Genomic DNA, 19,344 nt, shown 5'->3' with positions numbered 1-19,344 from the left:
TTTTTCAATAAATAATAATAAGTCATTTATAAATATATTAAACAGAAGTGGACCGAGAATAGAACCTTGTGGAACGCCGAAAACAATTGAGAGCCACTCACTAAAAGAACTGCAGATTTTGGTTCTTTGAAAACGTCCAGAGAGATAACTTTTCATAAGGTAAAGACTTTTTCTATCAAAACCATAAGCAGCCAATTTTGAGATTAAAATTTTTGATGACGTCATTAATCCGTCTGGATGGATTGACCCAGCTTTAGAAAATTAGTCTTATTTTAATTCCAGGTCGTTCCCGCAGGAGATAACGTCAGTTATCTCCACTCGTTTCAAAGTTATTCGGCCTCAAAAGTGCACTGCCATGGCCTTTAACTTTCATAATATCGTTAAATTTTCAGTTCAGTATTTTCAGCCACAGACAACTTTTGGTATTAATATAATACATGGCTAAAAAACGTGATGTAATCTTAATCTTAACATATGATAACATTAAAAACGAAAATAAATAAAAAGGTGTAATGATCAAAAAGAGTATAAATTAAAGCATTAAACTAAGTACCGCTACACTCATTTTGACCAGGGTTGAACATTATGTTGAATTTTTGTAAGGACTAAACGACACGGTAATGCCGTATTAAATTATTACAGTTTCTTGGTAATTAAATCATCGCTTTCAAACGCGCTGCCGCTACTCCGGTATCATTTTGACGCACGAACAGATACCGAGTGGTTATTATTATGAGACTAGTCGGTGGTTTGTGGATAATCCACTGGTTCGTCCGTCCGTTTTATATCGCATGTCGTGTATGTTCGCTTCTTGCGGCTGTTATTAAATAGATTATATTGTTTGTTATATTAAAAAATTATTTGTCTTTTTATTCCAACAAGTCTTCCACCACATCTCTTTTATATAAACATTAGAACTTACATGCTGTTAATTTCGAATCTTTAAATATTTGTTAGTAAGTGTATTTAAAAACAATGTGTGCTTTCATCCATCGTCATCAGCTTTTTTATTAATAATCCTAACTAGCAAAAAAAACATGTGGGAAGGAGTGTTGTTTTCATGGTTACGTAAGTAGGAGAAATGACACACGTAAACGTTTTCTTATGAAAGTGATAGTTGTGTAGTAAACACAAAACTGCATATTATAACGTTTGGCAATAAAAAAAGTATGGCTATTTATTAAAGAATTAAAGAAATCATGAAAATTCACATTTGTGGTATACGCAATAAACTTGTTGGTTTGGAAGACACTATTTGTTTCCAAAACAGTGTTTATTCATTATGTTTTAACTGGAAAAACTTGTTTTAAACATGTACTATATGATTTTGAAGGTTAGAATCGTGTTTAAATTGTTGATCAACCACATTAGAGCTGAACTTGGCTGCTTTTATTACTTGACGCGTTTCAAGGTTTGATTCTTCTCTTCTTCTTTTGAGCAACCTTAAGAGTTAGGGATAATAAATTTCAAACTTATACTTGTTTATTCTTTTAGTTTAAAGTTTGTATAATTTGTATAATCAGTGACTTCAGCCTTTTTCTTGAACGATATAAATTATTTGTGCTAGGGGGAATTATTGCGACTGCATCATCGGTAACTACTCATACATATGAGTGTACTGTATACATACGTCAAACAAATTTTCTTAGTAACTTGTTTTTATAAAACGTTCCTGTTCACTGCTGATTAATTCGAATGTTTGGTTATTTAAACATATTTTACTTAACCTCTTTCGCGTTCGGAAAATATAGTTGCAAAAATTCAGTATTAAAAGTAAAAAATATTAGACACAAAATTAAAAAAAAATCATGCTAGAATAGCTCTAAAGGCAGTAAAGTAATGATGCTATTGAAATGAGATTTACTTCAGTAAATCAGTAAGCTCTCCTTCAATGTTAATTTTAAATCATTGCTTTCATTGCATAATGCAGTAAAATCACAGAATGATGGAGCATAAACTCATTTTGGTGATCTCGAACGGCAGACGGGTAATAAAAGCTGTGAAAGGGATTTTTAGTTAGATGTGACCACCCATTAGAAATCGCACATTCTTACTGTAAATTGAAGAGTTGTTTCGCCATAATCAGTTGCCTCTTCTTGTCACTGAATATAGTTAAATAATTCAAACGTTCTGAAAACGCTTTTTTCAGTTGTTTTTGAACCAAGACGACATTATTTAAGCAGCATTATTATACAGTACCGTCTTTACTTGGTCAGTTAATATGGAACAATTGGTGGGAAAAAAATGATGTGAAGCAGTTTCACAGTTGGCGAGAATTAAACTTGTGAGTAACATACAAGCTATAAGTTAAATTGCCACGTTCTATAGCTTTTCTTAAGCTCCTTAAAGGTTTTAGAATTGGTTTAATATTTCTTTTAAAATGGTTTACTCAGTTAAATGTTTATATTACTATTCGTATATTGCAGCGACTAGCTCAACTCTGTTTAAAAGTTATCAATTCTGTTTAAAAGTTATGTGTATTTATTATATGTAAGATATGTATATTTTATGTGTAATATGTGTAAGTCATTTATTTTTACTATAGTACTTTCCATCTTAAATTTAGAAAATAACATGGATCTACCAAATTACGTGATTCAGGATGAACAAGCTCGATTTCTTATTATGAAAAACATTTTTACGAAGAAGTTATGAGCAAATTGTTAAAAAGATTTTTGATGGTATTGCATTTTAGAGCAACTGGGGATGTATTAGATGAAAATTGCGACATTCTATTAAAGATCCTGCCACATCTGCCAAGAAAGCACATACTGAAGAAAGAAGATAAGTATAGGGAAAATCTCTTTATACAATCAAAAAGAGACTTAACTCCCAAACCAAATTTAGATGTGTCAAAATTTGACTTTACCATGTCCTTTGCTTGTTTAACAGAGATTCAAGGTCTCCCTTCATGGAAGAATCACAACTTTTGTATCTTTTGTGAGTCAAATTGTAAGAATATCCTGCTAGAGAACGCAAAAAAAAAAGACTGCAATAACTGTGGATTTTGTAGGACATTATCAAATTGTCTTTCGCACATTCTTACAAAGAACTTGAATACTGGGAGGAAAACCAGAAATATAGGAGCACACACATCACAATTCTCAGCTATCAGCCCTAAAATACAGGAAAATATTAGGGCCTTAACTGCTTTATATGAATACTTGCACACAAATGGAAATTGGAGAAACTTTGAGAAAACCTGGATAAACCATGAAGCGTTTTTTGAAATAAGAGAAGATATCAGGTTGATTGAAAAATATTCAATAACATTTTTGTTAGAAAAATTTAAAGAAAGAGTTAGAATTTTAGAAGATGTTTTCGCTATTAAAGAAAAGATGGATAAAATATTGTCTAAGATGAATAAATCAACCTTGAGAATTTCAATTCAATTATCCATCAGCAAGTTAGCAGTGGTAGAAATATCCGACTTAGGAAGTTTTCTCAAGAACGCTAAATTAAAAGGATTGAATTCAAGGATGAGGATGACTATAGAGAAGGTGGTGAATAAATCGTTAGCACAACTGAGCAACGACTTCAAGTTTGATGTACGTATATGTGGGTTGAAAAAAGCCGAACTTGAGAAAGCAATGTTTGCAGAGTTGAAAGAAAAATTTAGTAACATTACTGATATAAACCTAACAGAACTTACATTAGGGTTTACGTTCTGAGATACTGGTTCACTTCATATCATGTTATCCTTGGTAAAAAACGATCGTAGTTCATTCAACAAACGCGAAATACAAATACTTAATACTTCCTTCAAAGATATGATCAGCTCTAAACATGTGTTTTTTAAGGAAATATTTGGAGAAACTGTTCAGGTGTCAGCAGACACAAGTCCTTCGTGTACTAAAATTGAAACATTGAACGGCCAGTTAGAGGTCAAAATCCTTATAGAGGATGGCTACTATCATTCGGTTGTGTTTGTGAGTAAGTTAAAGCGCAGTGTGGAAACATTGTTGACACAAGAACTTCAATTAGAAGAATGTAGCGAGATAAATAAAAACTTAGGTTAGTTGTTTAAAAACTGTTTGAGTCCCCATACTATTGAACGCAAAGGTATACTTATTGACACAACGAAAACGGTTACTCAACGGCAAAACGGTTACTCTTGTTTTACCCTGATAACATATACCGATGAAGGTTTTCACTTAAATTTATTATCTTTATTCAAATTGTTTGTGGTCATGTTATTTGCGATGTTTGACAAATTCTGTTTTTTCTTCCAAGTAAAACAAGACTTATAATAGACGTATAATAAACTAGCTCGCCAAATCATATAGCCGATCATATATAATTTGTTGGATCAAAAAAGGTTCCAGATGTGAACACTTTATATCCACAGTCTCATAATGGGCATGATTTTTTATTTGGTAACGAGCACTATCTGCGAAAATTTCAATAATTATTTTGTTATCAACGAGCATTCAATTAACACACGGAATCGAAATATGTTAGTGAAATTACCACGTATAAAATTGGAGTTCGGAAAAAGATCCTTCAAATATCTTGGTGCAGCATTATACAATGACTTACCATTAAAAATACGTTGTTGTGATAACTTATTTCAGTTCAAAAAATTAGTTTATCAACATTTTATGTAAATATTCGCTTTTAAAATATGTTTTATATGTTTTTAGTAATTATTTAGGTAGCTTCTGTTTCTAACTTTTGCGCATTCTAGTTTCACATTTTTCTTTTTTCTCTTTTTCTCTTTTCTTGGTACGTACATGCGTTTTATATTAATTTCTTAGCTAACTCATGAGTGGTTATTTAGTAGATAATAGTTTTTGCTTATATTTTTCTTTCTTTTATATATTTTTACTGACAGGACACATGATGATAGCAGTAGTTCATTTTACTGAAGTGTAAAAAATCCTGTATAAATATTGTTTAATAATAATAATAATAATTATATGCTTTTTAGCCACGATGTTGTATTCAGTAGAACAGTTTGTCAACTCACATTCTCAAACATTATCTAACGTAGTTGATATTGCACGAATAGGGTCAGTCCACGCATTTATTGCAGAAACGCTGCCATGGTTTGTGCTAACAATAGATGTTGACCAAGGTAAGACATAAAAATATTTACCCTTAATACCCCGTTCTACTTTATATTCCAATGTTTACATTTATACCTTCTTGCTTGGTCAATCTTTATGCTGTCGTATTCACTAAAAAAACAATTTCAATGTCTTAAATATACTTAAGGTTATGTTGCCTGACGCAGCACAAATATGTGCAGCTGTAAGTGTACATAGGTACGAGACAATTACAGTGTAACTGTTAACAGTCTAGTTATTTCGATTGTGTAGTAGTATGAATGGATTCTTGTTATTTCACCTAAAAAAAAAAATTCTTTAAAATAGTATTATCCTCCTACATGGAACGTGGACTAATTCTGTGTGTTCAAACATATTAATATATATAAAATCCGCTTCGCATGTGATCAATAAATGTGAAAAGTGATGAAAATTTGTTTATGTCACTATTGACTTTTCTAAATACACAAAAAATTCAGATATTTGTTAATCCGTGTTTTCCATCAGGTAATTGAATCGTTTAATATTACAAGGCATGAAAAATTAATACAACTTGCTCCATTTTATTGAGTCAAAACCTCTCTGTTTGCCTAAATCACTTGTTAATTCTATTAGTCTGTCTATACTAATAATATAGGCCTTGTGTGAATTTTATTAATTAATGCGGCATGCTGTCCATGATCTTTTATATAATTACTTTCGGCTTCTTCAAACATTAAGAACACCCCCTGTGTAATTTCTACAATCGTTGTCCGTTGGACTTGAAACTGACCACAAGTGTTGTCTAGCTATAAATAAACAATGTGTAAAAAAAATTTGTTGACATCAGCGTTTTTGGTGATCACGTCATCAAATTTGGTGAAATAGAGAACAAAAGCACAAGCTTTGCATTTGGTTAACGATTTTGAATGCGGTGAATTTAGTAACAATAAAAACACAAAATAAGTCACATATATAGATTCACAAAGTCACGAAATAAGTCACATAAAGCTTTCAAAAACATGTAAAACAATTTATAGTAAATTTTTTTTAAGAATATTTACTCGATATAAAAAAGTGTTGTTTCGTCAAAATTCCATAAAAATTTTTTTTTGGAAAATAAGCACGAATAAGGTTAAAATCAAATTCTTTTCCTGAAAATGTTTTTGTCCTACAATGTGAGTACAGCACAAAATCATTAGTTTATGGAGTATTCCCCTCTTTTTTTGCAATCCCAATTCGTGTCAAAAAAAAGTCATATTTACACGGAGATAAACAATCTGACTCTAATCATCTGTGGCGAATAAACCATTGGAGAAGAATAGTTTGGCAGGATAAACAACAAGTTGTAATAATCATCACTTTGACAATGTGATGTGCAGAATAACAGGATGCTCAAACAAAAATACTGATGATGGTGATACATAGTTATGTACAAAAGGTTTTAAAATCATGATATGATATATATGATCCTCCAATTATAAGCTAAATAATTTATGTTGTAACACATAATAACAATTTTTTCTTTCTTGCGAACGTTAGAAAATCGCGTCAACAGAGTTAACGTTTTACATTAATCATTGTTATCTCTAAATGCTTTATCAACCTTTTTCTACCAAGTTAATAACAGAAATTATTTTCGATTCGAGTTAACAATCTCAGAATTGTATGCAGGCTCAACCGTTTCGATTAATCTAGAGGTATTTAACCAATCAAAATCGTATTATTATTAACGAAATAAGAATAAATCAGGTTAAGACGAGGAAAATAAAAACAGATATCCTTATGTCAGATTTCAGTGAGCTTTTAACACGGGTTTGAGAAAAAGTATTGACCTGATGATGTAATTTTGATGATATGATGTTTTGTGCATTCAGTACATTTTTTTAGGAAATCAAAAAATTGATTGTGCTGACGTTTTGTCGACGGACACAGAATATGGAGAGATTGATAAATACGAGGTAATGAACACATAATTAATTAAGTCACTTGAAAATGATAATGAAAATTTGGAAATTTATCGTGACAATTCCATGGGGGAGAATGATCGTTACAGATAATATAGTTGGCTATCCACACCTATACTCGAAAGAATGTTTACAAGAACGGTTATTTTTTAAAAGGATATAATCTTATTATTACCCTGTGGACTTGCAGGAAGCAAAATCTTTTTCTTGGAAACAATGAAATTCTGCAAGATGAAAGTTTATATAAAAGAAAATTTAAGTAGATGTATTATTGATGCAATGTTTTTACTTAAATCTAATGGTTGGTTGATGTAACTGAAGGGGCAAAGTTTTCTTGCTTTTTTAGTTTCCCCACCCCCGCTGCTTCAGGCCAGCCCCGCGGCGGATTGTCATCGAATTTTGCACCCTAAATGTTTAACCTTTCCAAACATCCCACTTTAGATTATATGATATAGTTACTTACGCACTGCGATACAACATGGCCATCCTAAATTTATGTTGTTTTGGCAGAGCGCAAAAAAAATAGGCTTACTAGAAGCACCCAACTAGGCAGCTATCCCGTCATAGTAGAAAATGAGTAAGTTTCCTTGAGTTTTTTAATCAAGCACTATATATTTCAGTTCTGACTGGCGACATAAAATTCTTTCATCCCTGCTGAGCTAACTGGGATAGTTTATGCAAAGCACTCTGCATTTTGGAACAAGATTCTGGTGGAAATTACTATTGTGTGTCTCAAAAAAAGGCCAAAAAGCATCATTTAGAAATTCTGTGAGATATCCCTTACTTTTTAAAACTTTTTCCAAACTAAACCGAGATTATTTTACCATAGAGTTGAACTAACATGTCCAGAACTCGGTTGAACTTGCCAAGACGAGTTAACCCGCCTAGGTAAGATGGTTTTTACGCGCTGTGATTTTTAGTATTTTTAGTATTTTTATTATTGCTCTTATGTTACCAAACCCTCTCATCTGTTTTGCATATAGATATAGACAATTAAAAAATTAACTTAAGTCACTAAGTGGAGATAGAGTTTTTGCTTTTTGTTATTATATTTAATTGTTTGATGCGTTTCACTTTTGTATTCAGAAAAAAAAATCTGAATATTTAAATGAATCTTTGTGTGGTAAAACTTTCTTACATGGAGTTACTTCCAAAGGTTAGAGATGAAACCTCGTTTCTCCATTCCCTTGATTTGAAATTTGAATAGTGTGTTATCATTCTGCACTTCAATATAAATATTTAGACGTTAATTAAACCAAGAAGTGACTAATCAGGTCCCCTGATACATCCGCAGACCGCTTAGCAAAAAACAAGAAAAACATTGCAGGCTTTGCCACTCGGGTATTTAGATATCGCTTAGAAAAAATAATAAGAAGTAAGTTTTGGGAGTGGGAGAGAGTGCACACATTTACCATTCACACATTTTGTTCTCCGGCGTATTATGACGTTCTGCCAAGTGGCGTAACGTACAATTTGTAAAACCCACTCCTACTTACACAATCTTTAAGGCCGTTATGTAAATTAGAGCGGTTAAAATCTTAAAGCTCTGGTGTGAAATTCAAATACACATTATTATTTTTTTAGAAACATATTTAAAAAACGGTACTATAACGAATTACGTAATAATAAAGGTAAATTTTAACGTAGAACTACGTTTCACGTCCGGGATAAAAATTCAAAATTTTAGGGATACTGTGTGCCTGTTATTGTAAATTTTATATATTTTATTATTTGTTTTAATTCTGTGTGAGCAGTTTAAAGCTTTTTAAGATGGTTATGCATCAGCAGGCTCCTAATTGACACAAATAAACATATTGTAAATTCACAAGGCTCTAGTTGAACAGTCACCCTAAATATGGCTGTAATTTTGCAGAAATTTAAAACTAAAAGGTTTAGATGCACCTAAATGGAACTTATTTACTTCTGATAATCACAATGTGTAGTTTGGAATTTTTATATTTTTTGTATTCATTACTATTAACATTAATTTGTTCTTTACAGTTAACACTATATTGCTTTCTTTGTAAATTATTTTTCTTTCATACCTCTTTTAGAACACAAGGAAAAGGAGTTATTGAATGGCCAGTAAGCATAATTCCTTGTATTTATCTTAATAGTTTTGCACCCGACAACTTCTTTACGCTTGAGATACTGTGAATGACGTATTTAACATCGAGTGTCTCGAAATTAGAAAATGTCTATTTAATATGACCGTGATATTTCGTTCAGTGTTGTCCAAAAGTCACTCAGACCTTTTTAGGAGCCTACTGAAACCACGTGTCTTTTTTATCTTAAATTATCTCATCCTGTTTGTCTTTTTTTGTCCTAAACTGTTTTTGTAGCTAATAGTTTTTCATTTTACTAGATATGAAGGAAAGCAAAGTACCTACCAAAACTAATTGGAGAATTTTATGTGGAGCATTGCTCTCTGAAGTAAAAAATTATTTGCGATCTTTGCTTCACCATCCTGCGAACGGAAACTTTCCTAAAGATGGTGGAAAGTTATATAACACAATACTGGAACTATATCGAAACGGAGAGATGGTTGATTTTCCAATATATAAGCAAACACTGATTTTTTCAAAAAAGGGAATTTCAGATTCCGAGATCTTTGATTTGTACACGTTACGTTGTTTACTTTTGAAAAGCAAAATTTTGAAACCAGACGCAGTTGGTGCAATTAACAATTTGTGTGTCATGATGAATGGAATCAAATATTTTTCAAATGTTGTTCCTTATTATGTCATGTCAAATGTTGTAGACCAGATAAAGTTTGGCCTTTCCACACTTGGGTGTGCAAAAGAAAACATGAAGGAGGTAGAGGTAAGTAAACGACTTTGTGTGTGCATAATGTTAATAACAGACAAAGTAGTCACTGCTTTGGTACAAACTTTAGGCGTGAGACTGCCATTTTTTATAACATTAAATAAAACAAGTTGTTTGGCTACTTTTTGAAAATGTTTCTTATTACCAAACGCTAGAACGTAACAATTAAAAAAACGATTGAAAAACAAAAACAAGGTTAGGTCGTTGTTTAGTTCTTCAAAAATTTACTTTGGGGGTGATAATTTTGAAAAATAAAACTTTGTGTTTTGTGTGCAACAATTTTGCGAATTTCTTTTTTTGGTTTGTTTTTGTAGCGTCTGTATTTTAGTTTTTGCACAATGTGCTTAAAGTCCAAGAGGATTTAAAAATTATTCAAATTACATAAGTTTCGAATTATAGGAGTTTGACATTTTTCGGTCGAATTTTGGTGGGAAAGTGTTAACGGGTTTACAGCGCTATTAATTATCAATATTGTAACATCCTATGAAGTAAAACGGCGCATAGTAGCTAATTGAGAAATAAGTTGCTATGTTCATGTAAAACAGGTCTTACAAATTTTTACTTAACAATTTTTCTCATAAAAATCCATGATTTTTCTGTCTGCTATCAATTTTCTACGGTTGATCTTATCGGATATTTGCGACAGCAACGTTGGATCAGTCTCAAACAACGTCAGTTTCTGCAGAGCCTCTATTGCTTTTTCAATCTGGTATTGCGACGGTGGCGAAACTCGTCAGGACAGCCATCCTTATCATTGTTAAAGCTCGCATCGACATCGACAATCTCGACCTCTTTATACTCACTCACTATTTCTGTTTATGCGATTCGGTCCCAAAAAGTAAAAGATTGTTTTGGCACATCGACCTGTCCTTCCTTTTTTATATGGCCAAAAACTTTTTCATTTTTAGTTACAGCGACAGCACATTTATCGATTTCATTTTCACGTTCAGGGAGCGTTGGCAAACTAATCAAAACATTTTATAAATTGCAACGGCTTCCCTTGCTATGTAAAAGGATGTTAAAAAAAGCATTGTCAAATCAACTACAAACACAAAAAAACATGCGAAAACATACCTGATAATCCTTGTTCCATAGGCCTTGTACAAGAATTTGTGTTGCGTGGCAAAAATTGTAAATTGATTGCTTTTAATCCTATGACTTCCGGGTGAGCAGGACAATTATCGACAACCAAATAATCTTTTTCCTTGCGAATCTAATCGACGGTCGAGCTCTCGTATCCACTCTTCAAAAAGTACTCCATCCATCCATGATTTATTTTGAGATCGGTATCGACAGGGAAGATTGTTTGTGCACGTTCTTGAAGCATCTTGGCTTTACAGAATTTCCTAACACGAACATACCTGATAATCCTTGTTCCATAGGCCTTGTACAAGAATTTGTGTTGCGTGGCAAAAATTGTAAATTGATTGCTTTTAATCCTATGACTTCCGGGTGAGCAGGACAATTATCGACAACCAAATAATCTTTTTCCTTGCGAATCTAATCGACGGTCGAACTCTCGTATCCACTCTTCAAAAAGTACTCCATCCATCCATGATTTATTTTGAGATCGGTATCGACAAGGAAGATTGTTTGTGCACGTTCTTGAAGCATCTCGGCTTTACAGACTTTCCTAACACGAACATCGGGTGTTTTTCACCAATAGCGTTGAATGCAGCCATACCAGTTAGGCCAACTTTGTCATATTTTCCACCTGCGCAACGTTTACCACGAAAATATGAAGACTTGAAAGGCAGGGCTTGGTAAAACAGACCAAATTCATCCGCGTTGAAGATGTCCTTTAAATCGTACCTGGCAAGAATAGTTGGGAGGGTTGTTTCTTCCCGTGGCGCTGTCATCTCTTTGGTGACTTTCTCTGATTCGCCAGATACCTACTCGAATGTAATTTCATATCTTTAAAAGATTCCCATTGTTCTGACTATTTTTCATGACGGGATACATTCGGGAGAGTGATTGAAGACAGTAAAGGTACATAAAACATAATTTACATCTCTTTCCAGCCTCTTAACCACCCATTTTGATGCCTTGAAGTCTTCATATTAAAAAGCTTTTGCAAATTCGTGTGCTTCTTCTGCATAGATTGAACTATTGATTGGAATGTTGTTTCCGCGCAATGATTTAAACCACTTAAACAGAGCGTCATTTAATTTGTCGTATTTATCTGTTTTAAATCTCCGTTAGCGTTTCAAAGAGCAATTTTCTAAAACTTCGTTTAGTTTTTCCTTATTTTCCTTCCAGGTTGCCAGTGTGCTAGTGGCAATATTGTATTCCTTGGCTACATCTTTGATCAAGTGCCCCTTTTCCAGATCCTTTAAAGCATTTCAAAGTCACCTCATTGTGTTTTCTCTTAGATGCCATTGTTAGGAATGATGTAAAATGTCAACAGACAAACAAAAACACTCAAAGTTTTCAAAGCATTCTATTTCAATGAAACGTTCGATTGTTGAAAAATTCGAATTTTATTGGAACGTTCCATTGTTAAAAGCTTGAATTTCACGAGATTATTTGAAAAGTTTGAATTTCATTGTAAAGTTCGATTGTTAAAAAAATTTGAGTTTTAGAACTTTGAATGGACGAAAATTTTCAAAATTCGAATTACATGATCAAAATTTGCTCACAAGACTAAAACTGTTCAATTCATGATTTTTAGAATTACATGAGTTCGAACTATAGGAGCTTTCTTATAAGGATTTTAGAGTAAACTCGGAAGGGACCGGAGAATTCGTTCGATTTGTATGATTATTTAAATTATAGGAGTTCAAATTACGTGAGTTCAACTGTATCTACATTGAAGTTATTTACTTTTATACAAATATTACTTTCTTTACTTCAACATCAAAATTTGCGTAGCCCTGTGCAGATATAATCTTCCTGTATGTAATATTTTTTTTTTCAAATAAAATATTGCTGACAAAACCTTCATTGTGTGCTGGTTTGTAACCGAAGAAAATTTTTTTTAAATAACAAAGGAATGATACTTTCGGTACAAAAAACTGCGTAAATACGAAGCGAATAACTTGATCATCAGCTGCTGATTATTAGTTTTCCGAAAAATATGCAGATTTTTAAAAAATCAAAAAAGTAACAAATCTAGCATTTCTTTTCCACATATTACTATATATACTTATTCTTACAACGAAAAAATTATTTCTTTAAAAACGGAAACTTTTGGATGAAAGATAAAAAAAAATGTATAGAACAAAAATGATGCTTAATTAATTACTATTGTCATATTTTTCTTTTACTTTATTTTTAAGCATTTGTGTACATTATTCGAAGATATTACACTCTCGGAAGACGAATTGTCCACATATAATTATGAAATGCACAATTTTGGTAAGAAAACCCTTTCGTGTTTAATTTTGTTTTTGCATTTTGACAATTTACAGTTTATACACGAAACAACTAGATTCAAATTAACGGTGAACTAAAGAAAGGGTATCTTAATTATCTTCTTCTTCACTTTCTGTTCACTTACAGTTTATTTTGACGCTTTTAGATTGCGAACGTCAAGCTGAGTTAATATTTGACGTAGAAGAATGTTTGCGATGTTTATTTCACGATCCTGCATATGGAGATTTTCCAAGGGACGGAAAAAAATTGCATCAAGTTATGGAAGAGTGGCAACAACAAGGAAAGTTAAAAGACTTGGAGAAAAATCTTTTTTCTCTTCTTTTGCCTGATAGCAAAATAACGGATTCCGAAACCTTCGGTATACATCTACTCGGCTATTTTCTTTGCACAAACATAAAAGAAGAAAAGCGTATAATATTTGACGAAATATTTTATTTAACAAATCAATTGATACGATATGACAAAATCAAGTTAAGGTTGGATATCCTTTCTCAAATCTCCTCGAGAGTCAGACCCATGACTTACCGTTATGATGTGTTTTCCCGAAGCAAAGAAAATGATTTACATAAATTTGCTGGTAAATTTTGGTGCAAGTAGATAATTGATGCCGGGCATCGTTTGCCGAAAGAATATACATTTCAAAGCATAATGGATTACAAGAAGGCTAGAACTGACGAAGAGAAAATATTTTAGTAAACAGAAATTTTGCCAAAATGAACATCTACACATTCAGATGTTTTCCGTACTTATTTATATATGCTCACAGAGACGTTACTAGAATTAGCTTTCGCACCCATCCTTAATTCGTTTTACTATTTCTCTTAGTTATAAACCTTTCTTCCTTGCTGCTTGCGGTAATTCCTGTTATAATAGCTGTATTTTGTGTGTTCAAAATGGTTGCGCGCAGCTTTTTTCGGAAAATTAGCGCAGGGCCCGATTTTTACGGACCTCCGTTTTTAGGTTGAACGCAGGTTAATTTCGGAATAATAGACGATATCGCAGTTGCCGTAAAATTTGAACTGCGCAAAGCATTCTGGGATTGTTCTGGGGATGAAAATAAACAGCGAAGCGATTTTACGGTCTTTCACAGCGTTGCCTTGAGTAAAGAAAGATATCGATTACATTATTCGTACATTATTACATTATTAGCAAGATATATTTTATTGAATTTGGACCGTTATGGGTAAAAATGATTACTGTGCTGTATATGGATGCAGTAATGGAAGAAACAGTCCCGATAAGTGAGTTTAATATATATAACTCTCCCACACTAGCTAGCTAGCTGGCAAAGCAAGTTCTACAAATATTCAATGACAGTGTTTTCTATGTTTGTTTGAACTATTTGTGGTTTATCAGTCTATTTCAGCTCTTTGGATGCTTGATAACTCAAGTCATACAAATACCCATGCTAGGAATTTTGCTTAAATGCTTCATTTTTAATCTGTCTTCTTTTATTTTCACTTCTTCAGGTTGATCATAATGTCTCATGTTGGCATTCTACGATGGCATTCTCCTAAAACTGAGAAAGATGCTAAAATCTGGGAGAAGGCTTTGAATCGGGGTGGTAAATTTATGCGACGTACCATCACAAACACCTTTTTTGAACGGCCATGATTATGACAACGCCATAGATAATGAACAATGTTCTCGTAGTAAAATTTATGAAAATTGTGATTCGTGCACTTCGAAGCGAAACAAAACTGTTACCATTATACGTCAACAAATAAAAATTCAAGAATTGATAAATGAAAACAATGATTTAAAATCAGGTTTACATGTAAAAAAACCTTTTTCAATAGACGAAATCAAGAATGACGATAAAGCGATAAGCCTGTATACCGGACTGCAAAATTATGGTGTGTTTGAATGGTTATACAACCGTATAAAACCAAAAGCTGAGAAGCTCAGTTACTTCAAGGGAGAAACCTCTTATTCAAAAAGTAATTCGAACAGAAAAAAGACAGGACCAAAAAGGAAACTCAACACAAAAAGTGAACTATTTATGACCCTCATAAGGCTTCGGCTGGGGTTAGTAGAACGAGACCTGAGTTATCGTTTTGATGTTTCTCAAAGCACTGTGTCTCAAGTGCTTAGTACGTGGATTCCATTTTTATCCAGAGAACTTCAATGTTTGATATATTGGCCTTCCAGAGAAGAAAATAATGGATGCTACCCCAAGTGCTTCAAGGATTTTCCAAACACCATCGGCATTATAGATTGTACGGAAGGTGGACTAGAAAAACCTAGTTTAGCCAAAGCGCAAGCTCAAACGTATTCTTCATACAAATCTAAAAATACTTGGAAAAAACTGTTGTCGATCACACCTTGTGGAACAATTTCGTTCATTTCAAAATGCTATGGTGGGTGTGCTTCAGATCGGTATATAACAGAAACTTGTGGCATTCTTGAGAAAATTAACCCCGGTGACAACTTGATGGCAGATAAAGGTTTTAATATAAGTGATCTGTTGGTTGGAAGAGGATCAAAATTGATTATTCCTCGGTTCTTGAAGGATAAAATTCGTTTTACCAGAAAAAACTGCAATCGAACCTCTAATATAGCTAAGGCTAGAATACACGTGGAAAGGGCAATAGCTCGAATCAAAGACTTTCGTATACTCCAAGGTGCAATACCAGTTACAATGAAAGATTTATTGGATGATATTTTTGTCATTTGTGCTGCCATCACTAACTTAGCTCCACCTCTTGTGCCATTGTAAATGTTTTAACCTTAGGTATTTTCAAGAAAAAAAATTGTTAATATATTCCATTGTGTGATCTTTCACGTCCTACATTTGTTCACGTCCTACTTTCGTGGTTACAGAATTTTCAAACTTGTCTGAGAATCTTATTTTTTTCCTGGGAAATCTCAATCGATTCTCGAAATATGCAAAACTTTGATTCAGCTTGCGCTTGTCTTGTTTATATTTTATAAAGTCCCGTAATTCTCGTCTTAGTTTAAACCAATCAGAGCGCGACATTCATTTCTTTTAGACCAATCAGATAATACGGTAAGGCTCGGCGCCGTGGAAATCAAAACAACTCAGGCCGACTTCTCAAACTGCCGAGACATAATGTCTCGTATTATTTTTTATTCAGCCAATCAGGACAAGGCTTTTATATTTGAACCAATCATGACAGCGCGCAGTTCGATAACGAGAAATAAGTTGCGTAATATGATCTCAGCGAGAATCAACGACTGGAAGGTTAAGAATATAGAAAGGCTAACGCAAGGCGTTCACGGTAAAGTTCGGTCCATATGAGTAAATATAGGAATCATAAACTAAGTAAGAATCAAAAGGGGTTGAGGAAATAATGTCATAATATGTTCAGAGCTTTTTACTTCAAAATATTAACAAAAAAATGATGTACAAGAAGTTTCTTTTCATGAGGTATTAGATAAAGCAATAGTAACATGATCAACAATATCTGCGACAGTCTCCTTCACTTCTTTCTCCACATGCAATGTATAGCATAAGTCTCTAGTATATATTTCAGGTAGTATCAACTCCTTATACACGACTGTGGCTTTTCGAACAGCCATATCATAAAACTCTTTGTCAAACATAATCCTTTCAACAAAACTGTCTTTCGTGGTGCAAAGAAAAAAATCACACCAGTTCCTTCCGGTTGCATGCATTTGGCACTGCATCTGATAAAAATATGTATGTTTACGTTTTAATTTAATATCTACGCCAACAATTTCCAAACATGAATCCTTCTTCGAGGCATACTCAGGTATATTCAATCCACGATGAGTCCAAGGACACTTAATTTCTAATAAGCCAGGATCATGACAACTACAACTAACTAATCCATCGGGGCTTGCACCAATAAATGGATATGCCATATCAATAAAAAATCCAGGTTCCATAACTTTGAAGTGTCGATGAGATTTTTTCATGTTCTTCTCGTATATCTTTCTGGCGACAGGTTCATTATTTATGCCCCATCGACATGCTTTCGATTGATATTTTGAATCATAGTAACCGCAAACTTTAGATATCAAAGTACGTGTTTTCTTGGGGTTTATAATATCAAAGTTATTATCAACTTTTATACAACAGTCTTTAAACTTTGATGCTGTGACACGATCACGTCGGTATTCAAACCATGATACATCCTTGCTTTGATTAGATGTAAGTTCTTGAACAAGAAGTTGCTGTGCAGGACTAATTTTCAAATGGCTAGTAAAATTTTCAAAGGATGTCGTACCAACTTTTTCAAAATTTTGTTGAACCGTCATAGGTGTTTCAACATGTTCTGTTTCTGAAATTTCTACAACATTCGATATAATTTCTCCATCCGCATTATCATGGTGACAACGTTTACGCATCAACTGTACGATGCCACAATTTCCATTCGTAACATCTGCTAATGCGTTAATATCTTTCTCGTAAAGTAAATCTGTACTACGATCGTTCACATGTCTTGGATCATAATGAAATCTATTTTGTCCATAGCTTTCATTGGGACTTAAAATTTTTTCAGCTTTTGGTTTTTTTATTGTGATGTTATTTAATATATCAGGGACATGCAATTTTAGCTGCTTCTTGGACGGAACACTCCACTGCTGCTTCTTTGATGTACATGTTTGATTATGTCCCAGTCTCACTTCTCGCTCAATGTACCAAAGTAAACCACCAACATGTTTGCACACACCTGATACTCTAAAAAAAATTGATAATATTTCATATGCTTGAATTTTTTTTTCAACTATACCTGCAAAAAAAAAATTGTATTTTGGCTCTACAATAACAGGTTACAAAATTGTTAAAATAAACGTACCCGGCAGTGCAACTACAATCACCAGTAATTACATCACCAAAATCTTTGTGCAAGCAAACCCACACAGAATAAGGATCTTTAGATAATTTCTGTTCTGGAAGACATGAACCACGTACAAAACAATAACGAATGTTCGGACTTATCATGTGTGTCATGACATTCGATACATGACCGGACTGTAACAACGAATTTCCTCCCTTGAAGGCTTTGCCAGCATTGTTTTTTTCTAAATACTCGGTAACATTGTTATTTAACGTATCAGGCAGATTTATGGGTGCTTCTACCCAATCATTTTTCAATGTAGTGGGATCGGGCAGTCTCATCAAACCATTCTCTAATAGCAGCTTAGCAGAAACGTCCCTCTTAATTTGTTCTTTCTCTTCCTGAATATTGGTTGCTGATACTGCAAGATTCAATTTATAAGCTGCGAAGGCATTTTCCACTAATCTGCATTTATTTCCAGTTCGGTTGATGTTTCTGTCTCCTAAAAATTCTTGTAGATGAGACATCGTCCATGTTTCAAAATCGGCTTTGCACATTCCTTCTTTTATGTCTGGGTATCTCAACGTAGGATCACGAGGTGTGCTTGCTGTTACCCCAGGAATGGGTTTTCGTATAGGCGACAAAAGTATAGCTGCTGAAGGAGCAGCAGCATCAGTGTCATCTTGATTTTCCTTCACCGTCATTGTTGATGAAAGCTGAATATAGTTTAATTTTTTCCAAGTTAAAATGACTGTTTCTAGAACTTTCTGTTTTTTGGCATTTGTCAATCCCTTTAACTTCCCACTAATCTTCAAAAACAACTTTAATTCAGACAACTTCCAAGCAGCGAAGTTACAAGCTACATCATGCCCAGCTTTCAAACCTTTCACACCAAACGTTTGTAGTAAAACATCGACAACATTTGTATCACCATCTAAGTTGAAAGTACTTTCATTTTTATTCAATTCCATCGATGTATTTATAGAAATCTCAGTAACACAGCTCTGCTCATATGAAAATCAATATTAAAATGGCTACTCTCACAGCGCTAGATAATGTTTATCCCCAGAACGATCCCAGAATGCTTTGCGCAGTTCAAATTTTACGGCAACTGCGATATCGTCTATTTCGGAATCACGCCAGAACCGGATAAACAACGGAAACATGTTTGGAGGCCATTTTTGGTGATGTTGTGAGGTTTGTAGGTCTCCTTTCGATATTTTTCTCTCTAAATACTTTGTATCTATAGGAATATTTTTTTTTTTGTGTTGTCACATGTTAAGGTGAATATTTCATCACGTTTTCTACCCATGTATAAACCTTAAGCAAATCAATTTTAAGTTTTTAGCTATCTAAAAACGTAGATTGTCAGGCAGCATC

At 33.4% G+C, this 19,344-nt stretch overlaps 4 protein-coding genes across 7 annotated transcripts in view; 3 read left to right on the top strand and 1 right to left on the bottom strand.

The window, feature by feature from the left end:
- The first annotated feature begins 1,106 nt into the window (after positions 1 to 1,106).
- Positions 1,107 to 14,059, top strand: LOC130628478 (uncharacterized). Of its 4 annotated transcripts, XM_057441450.1 has the most exons (8): positions 1,107 to 1,411; positions 2,567 to 5,077; positions 6,918 to 6,988; positions 7,824 to 7,882; positions 9,049 to 9,079; positions 9,360 to 9,817; positions 13,099 to 13,177; positions 13,341 to 14,059. In XM_057441450.1, the coding sequence occupies exons 5-8, from the start codon at positions 9,073 to 9,075 to the stop codon at positions 13,790 to 13,792; spliced, it is 996 nt and encodes a 331-aa protein (XP_057297433.1). In that variant the 5' UTR covers positions 1,107 to 1,411; positions 2,567 to 5,077; positions 6,918 to 6,988; positions 7,824 to 7,882; positions 9,049 to 9,072; the 3' UTR covers positions 13,793 to 14,059. The 4 variants fall into 4 exon arrangements, with proteins under 4 accessions (XP_057297433.1, XP_057297432.1, XP_057297431.1 ...); XM_057441449.1 differs by lacking the exon at positions 7,824 to 7,882 and having other exon boundaries at positions 13,341 to 14,041; XM_057441448.1 differs by lacking the exons at positions 6,918 to 6,988; positions 7,824 to 7,882; positions 9,049 to 9,079; ... (1 more) ...; positions 13,099 to 13,177; positions 13,341 to 14,059 and having other exon boundaries at positions 2,567 to 5,097.
- A 615-nt stretch (positions 14,060 to 14,674) lies between these two features.
- On the top strand, positions 14,675 to 16,457 carry LOC130628122 (uncharacterized). The gene is made up of 4 exons (XM_057441427.1): positions 14,675 to 14,759; positions 14,827 to 15,910; positions 16,101 to 16,135; positions 16,294 to 16,457. Exons 1-4 carry the CDS (start codon positions 14,675 to 14,677, stop codon positions 16,455 to 16,457), a joined length of 1,368 nt encoding a protein of 455 aa, XP_057297410.1.
- Positions 16,458 to 16,518: 61 nt separating this feature from the next.
- Positions 16,519 to 19,034, bottom strand: LOC130628462 (uncharacterized). The gene is made up of 2 exons (XM_057441446.1): positions 17,983 to 19,034; positions 16,519 to 17,864 (listed from the first exon to the last, which is right to left on the bottom strand). The coding sequence occupies exons 1-2, from the start codon at positions 18,933 to 18,935 to the stop codon at positions 16,580 to 16,582; spliced, it is 2,238 nt and encodes a 745-aa protein (XP_057297429.1). The 5' UTR covers positions 18,936 to 19,034; the 3' UTR covers positions 16,519 to 16,579.
- Positions 18,961 to 19,344, top strand: part of LOC130628521 (splicing regulatory glutamine/lysine-rich protein 1-like) — a 39,130-nt gene continuing 38,746 nt past the window's right edge. The window contains exon 1 of the mRNA XM_057441467.1: positions 18,961 to 19,161. The gene's annotated coding sequence lies outside the window, so the exon portion shown is untranslated. The remainder of the gene's footprint in view (positions 19,162 to 19,344) is intronic.

Source organism: Hydractinia symbiolongicarpus, chromosome 2 (assembly GCF_029227915.1).
Source record: "Hydractinia symbiolongicarpus strain clone_291-10 chromosome 2, HSymV2.1, whole genome shotgun sequence".
NCBI lineage: Eukaryota > Metazoa > Cnidaria > Hydrozoa > Anthoathecata > Hydractiniidae > Hydractinia > Hydractinia symbiolongicarpus.
Note: the sequence above shows the minus strand (reverse complement) of the source record. Positions and strands in the feature narration are given on the sequence as shown.

Excerpts from the sequence above, each read along its gene's own strand:
- LOC130628478 (XM_057441448.1), top strand. The coding sequence starts at position 2,652 with ATGAGCAAATTGTTAAAAAGATTTTTGATGGTATTGCATTTTAGAGCA.
- LOC130628122 (XM_057441427.1), top strand. The coding sequence starts at position 14,675 with ATGTCTCATGTTGGCATTCTACGATGGCATTCTCCTAAAACTGAGAAA. Across the intron at positions 15,911-16,100 it reads GCTCCACCTCTTGTGCCATT|CTTGCGCTTGTCTTGTTTAT; the intron begins GTAAATGTTTTA and ends ACTTTGATTCAG. Across the intron at positions 16,136-16,293 it reads TTTATATTTTATAAAGTCCC|CCAATCAGGACAAGGCTTTT; the intron begins GTAATTCTCGTC and ends TTTTTTATTCAG.
- LOC130628462 (XM_057441446.1), bottom strand. The coding sequence starts at position 18,935 with ATGGAATTGAATAAAAATGAAAGTACTTTCAACTTAGATGGTGATACA. Across the intron at positions 17,865-17,982 it reads GATTGTAGTTGCACTGCCGG|AGTATCAGGTGTGTGCAAAC; the intron begins GTACGTTTATTT and ends AATTTTTTTTAG.